Source organism: Alnus glutinosa, chromosome 13, assembly GCF_958979055.1.
Source record: "Alnus glutinosa chromosome 13, dhAlnGlut1.1, whole genome shotgun sequence".
Classification (NCBI taxonomy): Eukaryota; Viridiplantae; Streptophyta; class Magnoliopsida; order Fagales; family Betulaceae; genus Alnus; species Alnus glutinosa.
The window spans coordinates 18,657,266-18,680,836 of NC_084898.1; the positions used below are offsets into that span (position 1 = coordinate 18,657,266).

Consider the following 23,571-nt stretch of genomic DNA (forward strand, 5'->3'; position numbering starts at 1 on the left):
GCCTGGGCATGGTGGCAAGCAAGGCATCCCCCCTGCTGCCACCATTACATCCATTTCACAGTTGTGCCACCTACACCACTTGAAGTCAACAACCTTGTCGAGTAGGTAGCCAAATAATCCTGGTCTTCATCTTCAAACTGCCACAGGGTGGTATCCCTTTCCCATGTAGCCTTTGCAGCAGGAAGAGTATTCCAGTGAACCAGAAAATAATTCCTCCAGTTATTCTTGTGCTGGCCTTCCCTCTTGTGATCCAGAATCTTCTCAACCTTTTGCTCAAACTCCTTCTGAACATTAGGTGGTGCCCTCATTGGTTTATTTCAGGCAGGATCCTCAACATCTTCATGGTGAGGTTTGAGGAGGCTCACATGAAAGATGGGATGCAGCTTCAATCTCTTAGGTAACTTCAACTGATAAGCCATCTTGCCCACTCTTTTCACTACCTCAAAGGGCCCATCATACTTTGGAATCATCCCTTTGTGGATCACACCTCTACGAAATTTCCTTAGAACTTTGGTTGGCAATTTTAGCATCACCTTATCACCAACTGAAAATTCTAAGGACCGCCTCTTTTCATTAGCAAATTTCTTCATACGACGCTGCACCTTGGCCAAACTATTATTGGCTTGTTGCAGCAACTCCTGCCTTTCTCTTGCAAAACGGTAGGCAGCAGTGCATTTGCCCCCAATCTTTTGTGCAACAATCTCATGAGGGGCTAATGGTTGCTGACCAAATACCAGCTCTGAAGGACTCATGCCAGTTGCAGAGGACTTGTGCGTATTGTATGCAAATTGGGCAACATCCAACAGCTCTAGCCAATTCTTATGGCTAGTGGAGGCGTAATGCCTTAAATAATCTTCTAGCAATGCATTCACCCTTAGTTTGCCCATCTGTTTGAGGATGATAGCTTTTGGAGAACTTCAAATCAGATCCCATCATATTGAACAAGGTTGTCCAAAACCGTCCAGTGAACTAGGGTCACGATCACTCACAATGTCTTCAGGTAGGCCAAAAATCTTCACTACATTTGCAAAGAACAGCAAGGTATGTTGAGTAGGTGCTTTGCACAACAGTGAACACAACATACTTGGAGAATCTGCCCACAATCACCGTTACAGCTTCCATCCCTTCCACTTTAGGGAACCTCCCAAGAAAATCCATGGAAACCGAAGGCCATGGCCTGTTTGGTACAAGAAGAGGTTGCAGTAATCCTGCCTCCCTCCTTTTAGTCTTTCCTTGGCCTGGCCAATTATTACCGAAAATTTATAGCTGCCTATTCTAAGAAGGCTACTCCTCTTACTGATCTGTTGAAGAAGGAAGTGAAGTGGCATTCGACAGAACAGTGCCAAGCTGCATTTGAGAAGCTCAAGTTGACTTTTGCAAGTGACCCAGTCCTGCACCTATCTAATCTTGAGCTGCCATTTGAAGTGCATATGGATGCCTTAGACAAAGCCATTGGTGGAGTCTTGGTGCAAGAAGGCCATCCTGTTGCCTATGAGAGCAGGAAGCTCAAGGAAGCAGAAGAGAGGTATTATTCCCATGAGAAAGAAATGTTAGCAATAATTCATTGTCTACTAGTGTGGAGGGTGTACTTGCTGGGGACGAAGTTTGTAGTCCGCATCGACAATGCTACCAACATTTATTTCCATTCTTAGAAGAAGTTGTCTCCAAAGCATGCTCGATGGCAAGAGTTCCTGCACGAGTATGATTTTGTGTAGGAGCACAAACCAAGAATGCATAATCAGGTGGCTAATGCACTCAGTCGCAAGCAGATTGATGTGGTAGTGGCTAAGCTGTCTCGGGTGGAAATTGACTTTCTGGATAGAATTTGGGAGTTGTCCAAAAATGATACTGCCTACTTGAAGTTGGCAGACCTTGTGAAGGAAGGTGTTGTGCGTCGGTATTGGTTGGAGGATGACTTGTTGTATGCTAAGGGTCGTCAATTGTATGTCCCTGCTGGTCCTATTCGACGTGAGCTATTAAGAGAGTCCCATGATTCCCAGTGGGCTAGACATCCTGGTAGAGAAAGGATGTTTGCCCTCATGTCCCGATCCTATTACTGGCCCCATATGAGAGATGATGTGGAGCTGTATGTGAAGACTTGCTTGGTATGCCGGCAAGATAAGGTGGAACAAAGAAGGGAGGCAGGATTACTGCAGCCTCTTCTTGTACCAGACAAGCCATGGGCTTCGGTTTCTATGGATTTTCTTGGGGGGTTCCCTAAAGTGGAAGGTATGCTGTGTTCACTGTTGTGCCATGCACCTGCTCAGCAGACCTTGCTGCCAGGAAGTTCTTTGCAAATGTAGTGAAGATTTTTGGCCTACCTGAAGACATTGTGAGTGATCGTGATCCCAAGTTCACTGGATGGTTCTGAACAACCTTGTTCAATATGATGGGATTTGATTTGAAGTTCTCCACAGGCTATCATCCTCAAACAGATGGGCAAACTGAGAGGGTGAATGCATTGCTAGAAGATTCTTTGAGGCATTATGCCTCCACTAGCGAGAAGAATTGGATAGAGCTGTTGGATGTTGCCCAATTTGCATACAATATGCACAAGTCCTCTGCAACTGGCGTTAGAGCTAGTATTTGGTCAGCAACCATTAGCCCCTCAAGAGATTGTTGCACAAAAGACTGGGGGCAAATGCCATACTGCCTACCGTTTTGCAAGAGAAAGGCAGGAGCTGCTGCAACAAGCCAAGGATAGTTTGGCCAAGGCGCAGCGTCGTATGAAGGAATTTGTTGATGAAAAGAGGCGGTCCTTAGAATTCTCAGTTGGTGACAAGGTGATGCTTAAGTTGCCAACCAAAGTTCTAAGGAAATTTCGCGGAGGTGTGATCCACAAAGGGATGATTCTAAAGTATGATGGGTCCTTTGAGGTAGTGAAAATAGTGGGCAAGATAGCTTATCGGTTGAAGCTATCTAAGAGATTGAAGGTGTGCATCCCACCTTTCATGTGAGCCTCCTCAAATCTCACCATGAAGTTGTTGAGGAGCCTACCCGAAATAAACCAATGAGGGCACCACCTAATGTTCAGAAGGAGTTTGAGCAGAAGGTTAGGGAAGGCCAACACAAGAAGAACTGGAGGAATTATTTTCTAGTTCAGTGTAAAGGTCTTCTTGCTGCAAAGGCTACATGGGAAAGGGATACCACCCTGTGGCAGTTTGAAGATGAAGTCCAGTACAATGGAATTGTGACTCTCTCTCTCTCTCTATCTTTTAGAGAGAGAAGCTCTCCACCCTTTTTTCAAATTCCTTTGCTTCCCCCCTCTTTCTCCTCCTTCTGTGGCTGTTCCAGTGGAGGAGGGAAGAGCTTTGTCTTTCCCCCTCCTCCCTTTTCTCTTCTTTCCTCACGTCTTCTTCTCTTTCCCTTTGCCTCTCTGGGTTCTTAGGGTTTTTCTTTTTCTTGGGTGTACTTCTTGGTGGTTGGGTCTTCTCCGGCTCATTCCGGTCTCTTCCGTCGACGCTGTTTTCGTGGTTGGCCTTTGTGCTGTCGTGCATGAGTTTTGGTTCTTTTACATCATGGGTTGTAGATCTACTGTGTTTGGGTCCTCCTACCAGTGCACGTGCTTCACCGGAGGTTTCGCTGTCATGAACCGGCTTTCCCCGTCGTTGGCGCTGCTGCTGGTGGACGCCACGAGCCGTCCCAGCGAGCGTGGCCGAGGGTTTTTTTTTAAAGTTTGGGAGTTAGATCTACAGTGTTGGGGACCTCTTCACCGAGCACGTGCCCTTCCGGCGGCTTTTCCAGCAGATTCTGCGACTTCCGACAGTTTTTCCGGTTGGTTCAGAGTCGCGTTGGCAACAATAGCGCCACGCGCCACCGACTGTAGTTTCTTCTTTTTCTTTTGTACTTGGGGTTTGATTTGTATTTTGGGTTTGCTTTTCAAATGTAATTCGGGCTTTTTTGTATTTTTGGGTTTGTATTTCTGCTGGGTTTGGGTGCTTTTGGGCAGATTTGGGTGAATGTTGGGGGGCTTTTTTGGTTTTTTGGGTTTTGGGTTTCTTGTGGTTCCGGGTGTTGTGGGTGCTGCATGCGGGTTTTAGGGTTGGTTCTTATGGATTTGGTTGGGTTTTTCTTTTTATGGGTTAGCTTTGGCTGTTCCTGTGTATACTTTCGGTGTGCTTAGGGGCGCTTTACACTTATATATAAAGTTTTATTGCTTATCAAAAAAAAAAAAGAAAAAAAAGATGAAGTCCCAGATTATTTGGCTACCCACTCAACGAGGTCGTCGGCTTCAAGTGGTGTGGGTGGTTTGTTACAACCGTGACATGGTTGTAATGGTGGCAGTAGGGGGATGCGTTGCTTGCCTCCATTCTCAGGCATGAGGGAGACATGCCTTGGGCCAGATTGGTGTTGCTGGAAGGCTTGATAGATTTAGTTGGTGTTGGCCCAAGAACTGTCAAAGTGCTTGACCCTGTGGCATGGATGTTGTGTGGGTTGTGGCTTGGCCTTGGCCCTTTGGTTCCTTTGCTGTTGGTTGGTCTCTTGGTTGCTGTAAGCAGTGGCCACGTGGTGGCACTGCCCTGCCCTTGTCTGAGTGCTTATGATGAGCTGCATGGTGGTTGGGGCGAATTCAAATGGTGCTGACTTGTGGCAGTATCCCAGGCATGTGGTTGGCTGAATTCAAATTATCCATGTGGGCATGAACGACGTGATTGACTTGGTTGGCTGATGCTGAAGATTAGCTGGGGAAGCAAAACAGGCAGTTGGTGCAATTCAAATTGGCCCAGGTGCTGAGGACATGTGGCTTGGCTGTAGGGGCTGATTGTTGGTGGCTAAAACTGTTGAGTTATTGTAGCTACAGTAACGGGTTGCAGGAGATTTGAACTTACTGCAACATGGTGTGGGCCAAGGCCATGTGGCTGCCCACATTGCCAGAGCTGAGACTTACTGGTTGCCTATAAAAAGCAGTTGCTGGAGCTTCAAAAAAGGGGTTGGGTGAGTCTTGTATGAGAGCTGCTGGTGAGGAAACACTGAGTACTTGTATTTTGTGTCACTATTGTAAGCCTTGGTGGCTGTTCGACTCTGTGTTCCTATTGTAAGCCTTGGTGGTTGTTCGACTTTAGTGCCATTGTGTTGTAAGGGCCCTTGTCATTCTTGTGTACATTCATTGAGATAGAGTGTAAGGTTGGGATTGTTACCCTGTAAAAGCTGTGTGTGTTGTGGTATGAATATCCTTCCCTAACCTCTGTTAGTGTTGTTGGCTACCTAAGAAGTACCTTCATTATGACCATCACGTGGCTGAGTTGTGCTTGCAAGCAAGAGAAAGTTTTTACCCGTAATGTTTACTAGTCTTTTTACGATAATAGTGTAGATGCAGTTAACACTTCCTTGAGTCACGACAGTTTGGGCATGTGGACATGGGCAAAGGCGTGCGTGAGCCTGTGTGGGTGCATGTTTGAGTGCTATTGCTTGTGTGTGTTTGCACACGTGTGCACACGTGCGTGTGTCTCTTTTTCTAGATGGAAGGGCCGCTGCAACTGCACAAAGCAATCATCCCATCCCCAGTGCGAGTACTGGTGGCAGAATTATCAGTTTGAGGGCTGTCCTAGTTATGTGTTGGCATAGAAATTGAAAGCTTTGAAAGGTGATTTGAGAAAATGGAATGAAGAAATCTTTGGGGATGTAGGGAAGCGGAAAAATGCTTTATTGGAGGGTATTCAAGAGTTAGATGCCACTGTAGAAGGGAGAATGTTGGTTGAGGAGGTGAGGAAGGAGGAGTTTGCTAGGGATTTGGAGAGGTTGCTCTGTGAAGAACTGAGCTGGAGACAGAAATCTTGGGCTGCTTGTCCGGCCAACCTGTTAGGATCAACCCGAACCCGACACATTTAGCTAAATGGGTCAAACGATTAAACCCGAACACAACACGCTAATTTGCAAGGTAACCCGACACAACTCGCCTGACATGACCCGTTTCTTTCACCGAAAATACTGAGATAAAGCCTAGATGCAACACTTGATTCATTAGACTCTCTTACAGGTTAACTCAATTTTTGGCTCACGAGAAGACGTGGACTTGGATTTCCTTTTTCGGATATCACCAATCTTGAGCTTGTTTTCACGTTCAAAGGCTTTCAACCCTCCAGAAAGGACATGGTTCCACCCATGACTCATATAATTCGCTTCCCAAGATTTATCTTCTAAATTCTTTAGAACAATCTTTGCCATGCCTTGAGGAAGGTGTTCTTTAGCAAAAACAGCTGGGACTCGTTGCATACAAACAAATAAGACCCCTTTTGTAAATTAGCTTATACAATCAAATATCAACAGAAAAGAGAAAGAGAGATCTGGTGGTTCAAGCCCCAATTTTTTTATTTTTCATTTTTAAAAAAATAAAAAATAAAATGACCAAAAGCAAATTAAGTTGAAACAAGAAAATATGCTCTTAAATAATGGCAAATTAGCGTTTATAAGGGTTAGGTTTGTAATTTTTTTTTTTTAAAAGGTTGATGGGTCAACCCGCGGGTCAATCGGGTTGACCCGTTTATGACCCAAACCTTATAACTTCGTGTCATGTTCATGTAGGATTCGTGAGTCATGTCACAAATTCTCAGCCCTACTTATCGTCAAATTCTACAGAGATAAGGTTTCATATAGTACATTTATTCAAAACAGTATAGTTGGAGGCCAAAGATGAATGGACTCTCTTTTCAAGCCATTGGTGAAGAGGAGGGTTCTTGGTTGGAAAGAGACTTCGAGGGGTGAGGTTTTTGAGGTGGTTATAAATCTGAATGGAGATAAAGCCCCGGGGCCTGATGGTTTTTTTTGGATTTTTTTTTCAAACATGTTGGGAGATTTTGAAAGAGGATATAATGGTAGTTTTTATATAATTTCATAGTAAAGGACAGTTTGAGAAAAATATTAATGCCACTTTCATATCTCTCATACCAAAGAAAGTTGGTGCGGTGGATATTAAGGATTTTTCGTCCTATCAGCCTCATGGTTGCTATATACAAAATAATTTCTAAGGTGCTAGCGAACAGATTGAAACAGGTGTTGGAGAAGATCATGTCAAATTCACAGAATGCATTTATTAAGGGGAGATAAATTTTGGATTCAGTTCTGATTGCAAATAAGTGTATTAATAGTCGACTCAGATCAAGAGTATCAGGTTTCTTATGCAAATTGGATCTCGAAAAGGCATATGATCATGTAAATTGAGAGTTCTTGTTATACTTGTTGGAAAGGATCGGGTTTGGGGAGAAATGGTGAGCATGGATAGCCTTTTGTATTTCTACGGTTCGCAATTCAATTTTAATAAATGGAGCTCCATGTGGAGCTCAATTTTGTCCTAAGGGTTTAAGACAAGGGAATCCATTATCACCTTTATTTTTTGTAGTGGTTATGGAGGCTCTGAGTAGGATTATGTCGACCACAGTGGATAGGGTTCTTTTGGATGGTTTTATAGTGGGATTGAGTGCTGTAGGAATGGTTGTCGCACTTGTTATTTGCAGATGATACTTTAATCTTTTGTGAGGCTAATGGTGAACATCTTTGTAACTTGAGATGTCTTTTTTTATGTTTCGAAGCGGTCTTTGGGTTGAAGATTAATTTGTTGAAGTCAGAGATTATTCCTATTGGCGAGGTGGATGATGTAGAAAGGTTGGCTGGTATATTTGGGTGTAGGGTGGCGGTGTTACCAATGAAATATTTGGGACTTCCTTTGGGGGCGCCATACAAGTCAGTTATGATATGGAATTGTACTTATCAAAAATGATATGGAATTGTATTGTAGAAAAAATGGAAAGGCAATTGGTGGGTTGACGTTGATCAAAAGTAAATTATCCAATTTACCCACTTATTATCTATCTTTTTTTCCTGTTCTTTTGGGTGTGGCGAATGGGATTGAGAAATTGCAAAGAGATTTTTTATGGGGAGGTATCAAGGATGAGTTTAAATTCCATCTAGTTAAATGGTTGACCATTTGTTCTCCTATGCAATATGGTGGTTTTGGAGTAAGAAGTTTGTTTAAGTTTAATCAAGCTTTGTTAGGTAAATGGTTGTAGTGTTATACTACGAAGAGGGAGGTATTATGGCGGGTGGTTGTGGAAGCAAAATATGGTAGTTTGAGTGGTGGTTGTTGTTCTGAGGTAGTAGGGCCTTTTGGTGTTGGAGTGTGGAAACATATTAGGAGGGGGTGGGATGTTTTTTCAAGATATATTAGATATGAAGTGGGCAATGGATCTTAGATTCGTTTCTGGCATGATGCTTGGTGTGGGACCAGCCATCGAAGGAAGCTTTTCCGAAGTTATTTAGTATTACTCATTGTAAGGAGGCATGGGTTGTGGACAACATGATGTCTTCCAATGGAGTTATTCTATGGAATGTGTCTTTTGTCAGATCTGTACAAGATTGGGAGGTAGGTCTAGTGCTTGCATTTTTTTGGTGTGTGATATTCACTCAGATGGAGACAAGGTAGTGAGCATTGTATTCGGTGGATTGCTTCAAAGAGGAAGAAATTTGAGGTGAGATCGTTTTTTAATGAGTTATCTACTTCGGGGGGGTTCTTTTCCTTGGAGTGTTTGAAAAGTTAAAGTCCCTTTGAGAGTTTTTTTTTTTTTGTGTGTGTGTGTGTGGGGACAACAGCTCATGAGATGATTTTGACATTGGATAATCTGAGAAAGAGAAGAGTCATAGTGGTGGAATGGTGTTGCATGTTTAGGAGGAGCGGAGAATCTATTGATAATCTTTTACTCTATTGTGAAGTGGCAAGAAAATTATGGAGTGCGATCTTTACCCTATTTGGAGTCCATTGGGTTATAACTGCAGGGGTGGTACATGTGTTAGATTGTTGGTGAGGTTAGGTGGGTAAACACTCAGTTCTAGATGTGTGGAGGATAGCCCTGTTGTGCTTAATGTGGTATGGAGAGGGTGGAATGCTAGCTGGTTTAAAGATCATGAGAAGACGAGGGAAGAGCTCAAGACCAGGAACACCTTGGTCAAATCACTTTTTAGTTGGACTTTGAAGTATAACATCTTTCAATTTTCTAACTTTTCTGAATTTGTGGATTTTTATTCTTCTTTTAGCATGTAAGGGGGACTTCCTTTGTATGCATCATGTGTATTAGGTTTGCGTCCTTTTACGCTCATCAATGAAATGGATTATTAATAAAAAAAAAATTATATATACATATATATTCCTCTTTCATATGCCATTTATATAAATTTGCAGTTGTTTAGACCTATAAGTTCTGACATTTAATACTTAACACCTGCTTGTAGTCAGGTTTGTCATCCATCACAGCTTGAGTAAATCAATGGAGACATACTATCAGGTTTTTCCCACTTTTTTCTCCCAATGTTCACCTTCTTCCTAAATGCTGTTCTTTCTGTAACCTCTCTTGCTACAGGAAAGTGGTCGAGCTGGACGAGATGGACTCCCTTCAGAATGCCTACTCTACTTCAGGCCTGCTGATGTTTCTAGGCAGGTAAGATTCGCTTTGACATTCTTTGTTTTTTATGATGTGTTTTGATAGATACTTTTGCAGACTATTCTGTAATCTCGAATTTGAAATTGTCTTAGCAGAGTTCCATGGTCTTCTATGAGAATTCCGGATTGCAGAATCTCTATGACATAGTACGATTTTGTCAGGTACTGTTCTCTATTATTGACATCAACACTATGTTTTGTTAGGAGGAAAGAGAGAGGGACAGGAAGGGGGAGGGAAAAGAGGCAGGAAGAAGGTTTTCTCATATTTGGTTGGGGGGAAATGGGAGAGAGGAAGGGATGGGGAGGGATCTCTTTCCTTCTAGGCCTATCATTTGGCTTCCTCCCAATTTTCCAAAGAAAAGGGAAGGAAGGAAGATGCGAGAAAGAAATATGACACATTATCTTGAATTTTTTCATTACAGAGGGATCCACTTCTATAAATCCTTTTCGTGGATTTTCTCTAGCCAACCTAACAAACTAAGAGAAAGAGAGTATTTGTTTCCTTCCCTTCCTTGACACTCTCTCTTCCCCTCTCCTTTTCCTTTCTCCCTCCCTCTCTCTGTGTTTATGAGTGGTCCCTTTGAAATTTGCTTGAGCCTTAATGTTTTGTGAAAGATCAATCTGACTCGAAAACTCTTAACTAAAATAGATTTTCAAAAACTTTTTTTGCTTTTCAAACGCTGAAAACTCTTCTCAAATATCAGTTATGAAATGGATTTTCAAATGTGGCCTCCCACTATTAACACATTTTTCAAAACAATTCACAAAACTCTTCTAAGAAAGATAAAACACTTTTCACAAATCACTATTCAATAAATAAAACACGTGACATTTCTCAAAAAGTAACTATACACTCATTTTTTCATGTGTGGACTATCCTTATTACATATTGAAAAGAATTATTATTTTTTTAAAGGAAAAACAGCAGCTAGCTGGCATGGTGGCTGTCCACCCAGTGGTGGCCGACAGATCACCACCGCGGTGGCTACCGCAGCACCATTTTTTTTTAATTATTATTATGTTGAATTTTTTTTTTTCAGTTTTTTGTTTATCACAATTTTTTTTGTGGGCCCTACATACAACTATTTTCAAATGTGGCCCCCACCAAATCAGTTCTCAAATTTTACCTTTTTGTAAACTCTTTTCAGAACCCAAAACACTTACCAAAATTTTACCAAACCAACCCATTTCTCTAATTTTCCCTTTTGAAGATACTTTCTGCATTAGTTTTTCATGGCAAAATATATTTCTTTGGAATTGCTGGACTGAAAACCTCAATCTCTTAAATTTTTAGACATACTCCAGGAAGTGGAGGAGAGGACAACTATTTGCAATAGACCCTTTTCCGTTGATGTGAAAGTTTTCTCTAAAACTAGTATTGTTTTATTAGTTCTCCATCTCATCGATCTAAGGACAGCTGCCAGAACCCTGTTCTGTATTTAATATTTAAAGTAACTTAGTTCAAAGTACAATTTTGATCATTGAATTATGTATAAAAAATGTCAATTGTGTCAATTTTGTTTTGGATCTTATGAGAACGCTTCAATGTTGCTTTTCCGACCTATCTTTTTATATATTGATATGACATGTTTGTCACAACAGTAGGGCTCATGAACTCAGGGAGGTTGACGCAATGCGACATGCACGTGATACTACATCACCATTAGCCCTAAGTGAACCGCGTGCATGTCATGTGACTTTCCCTTTCATCTTGTGAGCTCTACTGTAGCCTAACGTGCCATGTTATAATAAAAGTACAAGTGAGAAAAGAAGTCTACCACATCAGCAGTCGTCATTTGTATAATGACAACAAGACCGGACAAGGGTAATATTGAAGTGTTTTAAAAAAATCAAGTACTTAATTGAAACAATCTATAGTTTATGGACGAAATTAGAATCTAATACATTGTTCAGGGACCAAAATTGTATTTTAATCAATAACTTGCATTGCTAGCAATAATTTAGCACAAGATTGCTTCTAGTTCATTTCCAATTTTATGTTTAGTAATGAAGCCTGGTTGAAGTGCAAATACTTATAATCAGCCATATCTGCTCTACTGATTATTGAACTAGATTGATGCCTTTTATGCAAAATTAGACCAATTTTTGGCTTTTATCCATTACCTATTGGGGATAAGTAAGTGGAAAAATCTGCCTACAAGGACCTTCAAACCTTTATCATCCCTCTCCGATGGGCAAACCAAAACTTTGAGCCTTTTCTTCTCTCTGCAGTCATACCAGCTCTTTTAATGTTTCTCAACACTCCTGGCCTAGTACCCAAATTTGATTTTGTTTGATACCAGACATATGATTAATCTGCATGTGGAAGACATCTTAATCAATTCCTCTTTTTAATTGCAGTCTAAAAGACAGTGCCGGCGGGATGCCTTTTTCCGACATTTTGCTGAGCCATTACAGGATTGCAATGGTACCATTTGGTGTTTGTTGTCGATATTAGAATTGCTTTTCATCCAGTGTGCTGTACTGATTCTTAAATAATGTAAAATTTAATTTATATTGTTCCAGGGATGTGTGACAATTGTGCATTCTCAAGTGAAGTTAAGGAAATGGACGTCACTCGTATGTTCCATTGACTTTTGTTCAAAAGAACATATTGCACTATTCTGTTATTCTCAATCAATTTTGGTACTGTTTTAAGATATTCTTGTTTTGTCTATGTAAAACAAGGGTTATTTGATATACTTCACTCCAAGCGGATCTTCCACAGGTCGGATTCGTTACTTGTCTTACAGCCCACGTCCAATGCACAATCTCATGAACTAGAGCTCTTCTTCGTCACATAGGAGGCTACTAGAGTCTCCTTAGAATTTCCACACTTCAAATTCTAGGGCTTGTGATGGTTAACCTAGAGATTATGGATGTAGAGAGAGGGACATAATTTTATTTTATTTTCAATTTTTTGAGTGTTCTAATGATATGCAGTTCAGTTTCTTTGAAAACCAACATAGTGTCTCTCTACTAGAGTCCTAAGAAGGGAGAAGTTCTAGTAGCGAGAGATATATCAATTCATGATAGTAGAGTTTTATTCCAATCCAAATTGGTTGGGAGTTATCAAATAACCACCTCACTTACTCTTTGGTCTCAATTAGGATTCTACTCTACTAACCCATGTGGATGTTCCATTAATTTCCATCAGCCTCATTGTGGGGTTTCTCCTTACACAATTCCGTCATCTTTCCCCATTACATTTTGACTTTGTGCTTGAGGTACTCGAATTTTCTTCAATAGTAAATAGCATCTCTTTGACTTGATTCTTACTCATTATTAGACCCACTCATGGCTGGGTGGCCCATTTGGCCCATCCTGGCCTCTTCTTATCAACCACATTAACAGGCCACCCCACACAAACCACTCCTACCTTATCATATACCTTCTAAGCAAACATAATCCTTCCGCACAAAATACAAATGAACCATAGTATTCTGGACATTAACATGGATTAGTTTTTTTTTTGATAAGTAAGAAGAACTTTTATAAAAAAGCGTAAGGCGCCCCTAGGTACACAGGATGTATACACAGAAACAACCAAAGCTAATCCAAAAAAACCCACAACACCAAGGGCCCAGAACACAAAAGAACCAAACAAGATACAAAAGAACCCAACTAAGAACAATAAAACCCACTACCCGTCAAGGCACAACAGACCTACAACATATGTGCCTTGCCTTTCCTACGCCTAGATGGATTAGTTGAAAGAAGAAAGATTGTATTCTTCTTGATGATTCAACCATACGATATCTACAAGCTTAAATAGAAAAGTAATTCAAATTATTATGAAAATATAGTCAACTCATATTACAATAGTAATGACAATAACTTAGAGAATAAAATCAGATCAAGAATCACATGAGTTTTTCTTCATCAACACTCCCTCTCAAGTTGAGGCAAAGATATCTCACATGCCCAACTTGCATTAGTGTAACACCCCCGACCAATTTAGGTCGACATAATATGTTAGAATATGTTTCCTATATTGAAATTATTCTCCCATATCATTGTGATTGAATGATAGAATATATAATATGATAGTATACTTAACTTTTTATAAGATTGATTGTAATAAGGTTTGATGGTAATCAAATCGATTGGAAAAAATAAAATAAAATAAAAAATAGAAGGCCCAAGTTGCCCATATTTTTGACCATTTGTTGGTCCAGTTATTTGGTTTATTGTTGGTCCTGTTGTTGACTCAGACCCATTTTTGGCCCATCCTTTAGCCTTTGTGGTATTGTTTGATGACCTACGCCCATGGTTGGCTTCATCTTTTGGCCCAATTTTGTTTGGCCTTTGTGGTATTGTTTAATGCTCCAGGCCCATTTAAGGCCCATAGTTGACCTCATTTCAGCCCTTTGTTGGATCTAGTAAGTAAACACAATCCCAACTTCAGGAATAGGGGATGCTTCTGGGGGCTATGGTTTTGCTTTGACTGCTTTGGTGTAAACTAAATACAAAACTAGGAAAAGAGCCTTAAGCACTTGATGCTTAGGGTTTTGTATTGATCTATATTTATAAGGATTTACAAGTACATGTATGCCGTGTACACTGTCATTTACATAAGGTAAGAATCATTCTATTCTAGGAAGGTAGATATGGTAATATAGCCGTTGAGGTACAATAGGAAAGTTGCAAGAGAATAATGCTAGCTGTAGGTTTTATATGGAGAGAGTATCCGAGTGTGTGATTGTTGGAGAGGATTGCCTTGATTCACGGCTGATTGATCTAGGATTTGTGTGGCGGCTGCTAGGGTTTGTGTGTTGACCATTATATCCTTAACACCCCCCCGCAAACTGAGGGGAGGGACGACCGGAAGTTTGTCACGCAAGAAGCAGAAGCGATCGGCCGGGAGGCCTTTAGTGAAGATGTCGGCAAGCTGGTCGATGGTGGAGAGGTAGCGGAGCTGAATGTCTTTGTTGAGAACCTTGTCCCGGATAAAGTGGACATCAACTTCGATGTGCTTGGTGCGGGCATGAGAGACCGGATTGGAGGCAATGGCAAGAGCGCCAGAGTTATCACACCAAATTGTGGGAGGAGATGGCAAGGGAAGCTGTAATTCTTTGAAGAGCATGCGGAGCCAATAGAGGTCAGCAGTAGTGATAGCCATGGCACGGTACTCGGCTTCGGTGCTGGATCTGGAGACGACAGTTTGTTTCTTAGCGGACCAGGAGATGAGGTTGGAACCAAAGAAGATGCCGTAGCCAGTGGTGGAGCGGCGATCGTCAGGGTTGCCAGCCCAATCGGAGTCACAGAAGCCGTGGAGGGTGAAGGAGCCTTTGGTATAATGGAGGCCAAAATCGAGGGTGCCTTTGAGGTAACGAAGAACTCTTTTAGCTGCTGTCCAGTGCACGGAGGTGGGAGCTTGCATGTGCTGGCAGAGTTGATTCACTGAATAGGCAATGTCCGGGCGCGTGAGAGTGGCATATTGGAGGGCCCCAACGAGTTGTCGATAATCAGAAGGGTTGGGAAGGGGTTCACCATCATTTTTGGACATCTTGGAACCAGAGAGGCAGGGGTTGCGGTATGGCTTGGAGTCAATCATGGCAGCACGGTGGAGAAGGTCCTGAATGTATTTGGATTGCCGGAGGTGTATGCCAGTAGAGTCCCGGGTGGTTTGAATGCCAAGGAAGTAGGAAAGAGAGCCAAGGTCCTTCATGGCAAAGTCAAGTTGGAGTTTGCCTATAACCGATTGCATGGAGGCGTTATTGTTACCTGTGATAATAATATCATCGACATACACTAAGAGAAAGATGTGAGATCCGTTAGTGTGAAAAGTAAAAAGAGAAGGATCAACTTGAGAAGTAGAAAATCCAATTTCTAAGAGAGAAGTAGAGAGCCGGGTGAACCAAGCCCGGGGAGCTTGTTTGAGCCCATAGAGAGCTTTATGCAGCTTGCACACATAAGTAGGGAACTGAGGGTTTAGGAACCCTTGAGGCTGTTCCATAAAGACATCTTCATCAAGGTAGCCGTGAAGGAAAGCATTGGAGACATCCAGTTGTGTGATGTTCCAATCAAACTGAACGGCTAAGGCAATGAGTAACCGAATGGTGGGAGGTTTTATGACTGGGCTAAAGGTGTCATGGTAGTCAATTCCAGAAAGTTGATCAAAGCCTTTGGCGACGAGACGGGCTTTGTAACGGTCAATGCTGCCATCTTGTTTCCGTTTGAGCTTGTAGACCCATTTGTTGCGGACAACATGTTGGTGGGAAGGGCGGGGACAAAGAGACCAAGTGTTGTTGGAGAGGAGTGCTTGGAATTCAGCAGTCATAGCAGCAACCCATTCAGGTTGGGATGCAGCTTGACGGTATGTTGAAGGTTCGGGTGGAAGGACGACAGAGGTATAGGTGAGAAGAGGATGTTTGATAGCATGAAAGGTGGTGAAGTTAGGATAAGTTCGAGGTTTGGAGGATCCGGTTTGGGATCGGGTGATAGGACGGTTGCTAGGGGCTACTAGGTGGGTAGGGAGAGGAGGAGGGAAGATAGGGGAGGGGAGAGGTGCGGGAGTGGGGGTGGGGGAGGAGGGGAGAGGTGCGGGGGTGGGGGATGATGGTAGAGGTAGAGATGTATGGGATGCTGGGGATGGAGATGCGGAGGGAGACAGGGGAGTGGAAGTGTAGTTTGTAGGGTCAGGAGGTGAGGATGTAGGTGAAGGGAGAGCAGTAGAAAGAGAAGACGGAATAGGGGAAGAGGGTAGGGGGAAAAGAGCAGCAGGTTGGAAGAAGACGGGAGTATTGGGGGCTGTAGTGATTTTACAGGACCCGTGAGAGAGAGATGGTGTTTTGGCTGGAAATTTGGTCTCATCGAAGACAACATTGCGGGAAAGGTATATTTTGTGAGAGTGAGGATCAAGACACCGGTAGCCACGTTGGTTGGCACCATAGCCGATAAATATGCAGGGCTTGCTTCTGAAGGATAGTTTATGAGCAGCATAGGGACGAAGCAGGGGATAACAGAGGCAACCAAAGGCACGGAGCAGTGTGTAGTCAGGTTCTTTATTGAAAAGTTTGAAGAAAGGGGAAGTGTTGTTTGTGACTGGTGAGGGCAGACGATTGATAAGAAAAATGGAGGTAAGGAAGGAGTCTACCCAGTATTTAGAGGGTAAACCGGATTGAGCAAGGAGGGTCAAGCCGGTTTCAACTATGTGTCTATGTTTTCTCTCAGCAATACCATTTTGCTGAGAGGTGTGTGGACATGTGAGTCGGTGAAAAATGCCATTTTGGTCCAAGAATTGTTTGAAGGTGGTGGAGGTATATTCTCCACCATTATCAGTTTGAAAATATTTAATAGTAGTGGAGAATAGATTTTCAACAAGTAATTTAAATTTAATAAAGCACTGAAAAACTTCACTTTTATTCATAATAGGATACAACCAAGTAAACCGGCTGTATTCATCAATAAACAAAACATAAAATTTGCACCCACTCAGTGATGGAACCGGAGAGGTCCATACATCGGAGTGGATTACTTCTAAAGGACTCGAAGAACTTCTAATGGACTCTGAAAACGGAAGTTGTTTAGACTTGCCAAGTTGACAACATTCACACACAGTGGACTGATTGACTGAATCGAGAAGAGGAAGGTGCTGATGACGAAACAGATGCTGTAAAATAGAGAGAGAGGGGTGTCCCAATCGTTGATGCCAAACCATGTCAGTGGTTTTGACACCAAGGAGGGCAGTGAACCCGGATGTTTTATTCAAGGAGTGAGGGTGCAACCGGATGGGGTACAACCCATTTTCACTGGGTCCGTGGAGCAGAATTTTCCCTGTCAAATTGTCCTTCACAGTAAAATCAATATCAGTTAGAGCAAACCAGCATTTGTTGTCTTTACAGAATTTGTTAATAGAAAGTAAATTGGCAGAAGCAGCCGGGCAATGTAAAATTTGTGAGAGAAGAAGTTTAGAGGATGCAGAATTAGGGGATTGAACAATAGAAGAACCGGTGTTGTGAATAAGCAAACCTGTGCCATTACCGACGCCAACAGTTTCGGAGCCATCAAACGGTTGAGATTCTGTGAGGAGAGATGAGTCGGCTGTGATATGTGTGTTGGCACCGGAGTCGGCAAGCCATTCTTGATTAGTGAACTCTTCATTAGTCTGAGCAGTCATGGCAGCAAGTTGCATTGGTGGGTGACGGCCTTGGTAGGCGTAGTCCATGCGATGATAACAGTCTAGGGCACGGTGGCTGGTTTTGCCACAGATTTGGCAAGGAGAGTACTGACGCGGGGGCTGAGTAGCACCATTGGTGGGGTGATTGCCAAAAGAAGTATTGGGTGAGGGTGGAGTTGGATGTCTTGGGGAGTAGTGATTAGGAGGGGTTGACTGGCGGAATTGACCAGGGGGACGGGGGAAGGGTTTTGGTTTCCTGAAGTTGTTGGGGCTGGGACGAAAGTTGGGAGGAGGACTATGAAAATTGTTGGGTTGCTGAGGTGGTCGAAAGCGGTTGACATGAAGGGCAAAGGATCCTGCTTCAGGGTTAAGGGTTTGCTGCTGATTTTGAAGGAGAATTTCATGGCTCAACAATTCAGATTGGAAGTCATGAAAGGTGGTTTCACGATCACGTAAAGTAAAGGCAGTAACAAAAGAGTTGTAGATAGGATTAATACCATTGATAACATAGGAGATGAGATCATCATCTTCAACGGGTTTTCCCACTGCTGAAAGTTCGTCAGACCAAGTTTTGGCTTGGCTGAGGTATTCAGTGCAAGTTTTGTTCCCCTGCTGCAAGCGTTGTAACTGGCGCTTGAGATGGGAAATTCTGGACTTTGATTGTGCGCAAACCGTGTTGCCAAACTGCTCCAGGCAAGCTGCGATGTTTTTAAACCGTACATCGAAGGTACCAATGGAGGAGCAAGAGAGCAGATAATAAGATTCAGCAGTTGCTGATCTCTTCGCAGCCATGAAACATAGGCTGGATTCGGAATTTCACCATTACCATCTGTATTGGTAATGAGTTTCGGGGGGCATGGATCTGATCCATCCAGTAGACCTTGGAGTTCATAACCACACAAGATAGGTTGAAATTGAGCAACCCATCCGAGATAGTTAGGACCTTCTAATTTGATGCTTCCAAGTTGGGTGACATTGGGCATGAGATCTGAAGTAGTAGGAGCGGCGGCGGTAGGAGTGGCCATGGATGAGCGTTGGCTGTTGGTAGGCTCTGATACCATGTAAACTTAATACAAAACTAGGAAAAGAGCCTTAAGCACTTGATGCTTAGGGTTTTGTATTGATCTATATTTATAAGGATTTACAAGTACATGTATGCCGTGTACACTGTCATTTACATAAGGTAAGAATCATTCTATTCTAGGAAGGTAGATATGGTAATATAGCCGTTGAGGTACAATAGGAAAGTTGCAAGAGAATAATGCTAGCTGTAGGTTTTATATGGAGAGAGTATCCGAGTGTGTGATTGTTGGAGAGGATTGCCTTGATTCACGGCTGATTGATCTAGGATTTGTGTGGCGGCTGCTAGGGTTTGTGTGTTGACCATTATATCCTTAACATTTGGCTGGGACGGATTTGAGGTGCGATGGGAGAAATGAAGATGTGGAGCTTTTCAATGGGGTGGAAGCCTCTTTATCCACCCCTCAAAGCTCTTATCCCCTTATTGTGTTGGGGAATTCGGGTGGCTCAAGTCTTGAGTGCTCAGATTGGGTGGTGCAAATAGCAACGAAAATCCATCAGCTTATGGGGGTCTCATGTGAGGGTTTTGAGGAGTAGTTTTTGGCTCTTTTGACACCTATTGAAGTTGAAGCGCACTATAAGCAGCCGGGAGTTGAGAATGTAGAGTGTTCTATTATTTATGTTTCAAAAGGCGAGAGCCCAAGCCGTGGTAAAGGTAGGAAGGGGGTTATCATTTTCTTTTATGAAGCCTAAATTGTTATCATGGAATGTGAGAGGGTTGAATGAGTGGAATAAATATCTGAGGGTGAGGAACCTACTTAGAGAGTGGAAGGTTGTGACGATCCATTTTTTTTTTTTTTTTAAATACAAAACATTTCATAAATATTAATCTCTTAAAATACAAATGGATCTTCACAGTGGTACGACGATATGTCGCAAAGCCAACATATGGTACATACCCCATAATATGTACCTGGTAAATCAGAGTATAACATCTAACTATGCAGCGGAAGACATAAATCTAATATCGGAATTCATATCTTAAACATCTATCACAAATTAACTACAATAAGAGTCATTTAACATCTATCTGTTTAAGTCTTTTCTCAATATAAATACATAACAGAAATGACTTTATACAATAACAAGTGACATAGGCGTCACAAGCCATAAACAAAACCTATAAAACAGAGGACGTCCATGGTCTCGCAATTACGACTGTCGCGGCGAGCTTTGGTCATAATATCCCAAGTGCACATTTACGAGACCATTTACGACGACTGGAGTACCTGCAGCCAACAACAGAATCTGCACGGTTGCGGGGGTTGCCGCATCCGCACAAGTGGAATTATGAGTCCACCGTCTCAGTATAAAACATACCAAGACCTCAGTGATATTAAACTAATTGAGTTTTCGCAATGAACCAACTTTTCCTTTTTAATCTTGCGTACACTATAACAGCTACTAATTTATAAACTTTTGTTTGAAAACCCCCATAGCTGATATAGCAAACACCGACTAATAGAAAACATTTAAAGCATACTATGTAGCTGTGAATATATATATAGAAGTTCCAGTCATCCCACCTTGGAAGCTTCTACATATCGACTCATCTACAATAATACTTTTATGTTGGTAGCTCAAATGCACAAAGATCTAACGTCATTGACTGTGATATCACCGTGCCTCTAGGCATTACAACTTCATGTCTATGGCACATAGTTGTCCATGCGGTTACTAGAGTAAAACTCTGATATCCAAGCACTTCTTATTGATGTACCACGACAATCCATCTACCTACTCCCAAAACACACTGATATCCCAACCAATAGCGTCACATCCAAGTACACCAAGCTTAAAACATGTCATTTCGCTCTTCAGTACGAGCATACTATTATCCCCCAAATAAGGGTAACACCGAATCCTAGGGCATTACAACTTCATGTCTATGACAATCCATCTATCTACTCCCAGGACACTGTATTACTCATACCCAAACAATGAAAATACTCTTGTACCTCCAAGCTCAATGTTTTTAAATCATGCAACTAGACGATAGCAGTATACATATGCTCTTTGCTATTAAAACTCTTAGGCATACTAAAACGTCTAGCAAACTACACATAGTAATTATGAAAACCACACACAATATAAATCATGCTATATATGCTATGCATGTTGCTGAGCTGCTGAACTGGGCTACTGTTGGGTTTCTGGCTTATTGCATGCTGTATGCTCTATGCTCGGTGCCTGACTAGTAAGTATTGCCTTACTGAATCATGCCGTTAAATCATATTTTTCTAAATATTTTAATATTTCATCCAAAACATGCAACACACTATACTATACTCTGAAACTATCCTTGATATATTTGAACATATTCTAAAGTACTCAATCAAGCAAAACAGATATATTAATATACAGTTGGTTCGGATTTACAAAACAATATATATTTTGCAATTCTATAATACATAAAAATAATAGTTTCTCAGTGAGTAGAATATCACTTGGCTGCATTGGACTCACGACTCGAACTCAACATTGGAAAACCCATTGAAGTCTCCAATTATGACACGACCCTGCAAATACTAATAACGTTAGACTATGCTATGGAACTCATTCTAGGATACTTAAACTATCCGCGCGCTCACCCGTTGCGTTACCCGCTTCTAAGACTAGCTAAGTATCCTAAACTATTATTAGGTTAGTCATTGGTTTTATGTTCATATCCTATTTGTTTATTAACACCGAGATGTATATACTATTTTTATTAGCTTATTTATTATTATTGTATTACATTATTATTGCTAACCCTTTTTATAGTTTGTCATTCATTTACTAAGTTAACAATATATATATTTTAGTCATATACATGTATATGTATACATATACACATACAACACGTAATCCTAATCCATTAATGCACATAAATATCATGTGTGCATGGATAGGTGAATTAATTACTAAGTTGTCACATAATGGACTCATATTATATTTATGTGTTTCTATAAGCGTATTAACTTCTACTTTTTAACTTAAGATTATATTGAACATCACCGCTCTAGGTTCTTTTAATCTTAACGGCTACATTTAATACTTATTAGTTTCTAACATTCCAAATAATTTAGATTATAGGATCTAAACTTATTAGCTATTACTTACCTATTTTCCTTATCTTATTTCTCATTTCTCATTTCTCATTTCTCATTTAGTAACAAGGTGATGACTTAAACACTAATTGACAATTCATTCTCTTTAAACTCCAAATGAAACATAATAAGAATCTAACTTTAATCAATTCAACTTTATCCAACACATAGCCAAAATCCTTATTTACATATCAAGACTAACTTCTCTCTCAAGTGGGAATACCCCATATCTTCAACCCAAAATCTCATAGCAATTGTCACCATTAAACCACCATTTACTTCCAAAATCCATATACCCAATACCAATACGACAATATCCAATGAAAAATAATAAATATCATCTCAAAACTAATTCCCAAATCAAACACTACTCGGCCAAATAGGACTATAAACACCCATAAAAGGATTTACTACACAAAATCACTCCAAGACTTCATCCTATTCTCTCCAAATTAAACACCAAAGCCTAATACCAATTCATAATCAACATACCCATACAAGCATAACAAAAATCCAAACATTAATCACAATTCACATTTGGCTATAACAATCTCAAACAATAGGGAATCCAACCAATAAATTCCACCAATTGAAATAACCCAATCAACTAAACTCAATCTCTAAGACGTAAACATAAACCAACATCATTACCCAATTTACAAATCCCAAAACAAATTCGGTTTCCACTAAAACACTCACCCAAATCATCAAAGATTCCAAAACTTACCCAATCCAAACAACTCAAACATTTAATGAAAACAAAGAACTAAAACACCAAAAATTCCCAAACATAAACCATATTTTCGGACCTAAGTAGAATCCCCCCACAAATCAATATAATCTCAAGCAATAAATCCAATGAGTATGATGAAACTACAAAGAAAGGCTTCAAACCTAATCTTATAGCTTCTATGGACGAAATCTCCACACAATCAACTCAAAAAATCACCTACAAACTCTCAAAACCGAAACCCATTTCACCACAAGAATACCCATTCGGTTATCCCCAAAAATCAATACTCAAATGAAAACCTAAAATCAATTTCCTAAACATTAATATGATTTTCCTGCTTAATAATCAATGGGTAAACGAAAATATGAAGGAAAGTTAGGTATTTTACCTTCTTGATGTACATGGCCGAAGATCACCATTTTCTTCACCAACGGTGGGGTCTCTCCTCACGGACAACCTCTCACAATCTCTGTATTTCTCTCTTGGAATCTCTCTCTGCGTCGTGTGTGTGCTAGGTGAAGAGAAGAAAATGGAAGAGAGGGGAGAGAGAGAGAGATCGTTCGTGAAGAAGATAGGGGAAGAAGAAGAGAAGTGAGGAAGAAAAGAAAGAAAAGGGGAGAGGGGCTGCTGTCCACTGAAAAGGGAGGGGAGAAAAAGGGAAAGAGAAAAAATAGAGGAAATGTGATAAGGTGACATGTGGCACCTTGTGATTGGTTGGGAGAAGATAATGAAATCCACCTCAACCAACCGGATTGTGACACGTGGCAATGTGAGATTTCTTTTATTTAAATGCCCAAACTTTTATGAATTACACTAGGACCCCACTATATTAAAACTCTATTTTTAACAATTAATTTATAACCCCACATTTAATTTAGGGTTAAATAGGCTAGACACTCCTGTGCTTTACGAACTTTATTTTTTGCCCTCTCAGTTTTGTTTTGTATCAAAATTGGTACCTATGGTATGGAAAAAAACGGAAATGGTACCTCCGTCCAAAACTAACGTCCAGCCACGTCATCCTACAGGTATCGGCGTACATGCGCGACACCTGTCTCCGTGGCACACATCAGCGCTGACGTGGCTACCATTTTTTTTATTATTATTTTAATGATTTCTT

The 23,571-nt window shown here is 41.2% G+C and overlaps 1 protein-coding gene across 2 annotated transcripts in view; it reads left to right on the forward strand.

Annotated features, from left to right (window-relative positions):
* LOC133854363 (ATP-dependent DNA helicase Q-like 2) overlaps positions 1 to 23,571 on the forward strand; it is a 74,034-nt gene that overhangs the window by 28,000 nt on the left and 22,463 nt on the right. For both annotated transcript variants that reach the window (XM_062290537.1, XM_062290535.1), the window contains exons 11-15: positions 9,220 to 9,272; positions 9,348 to 9,425; positions 9,524 to 9,589; positions 11,789 to 11,855; positions 11,954 to 12,007. In XM_062290537.1, coding sequence (XP_062146521.1) covers positions 9,220 to 9,272; positions 9,348 to 9,425; positions 9,524 to 9,589; positions 11,789 to 11,855; positions 11,954 to 12,007 — 318 coding nt within the window. The remainder of the gene's footprint in view (positions 1 to 9,219; positions 9,273 to 9,347; positions 9,426 to 9,523; positions 9,590 to 11,788; positions 11,856 to 11,953; positions 12,008 to 23,571) is intronic.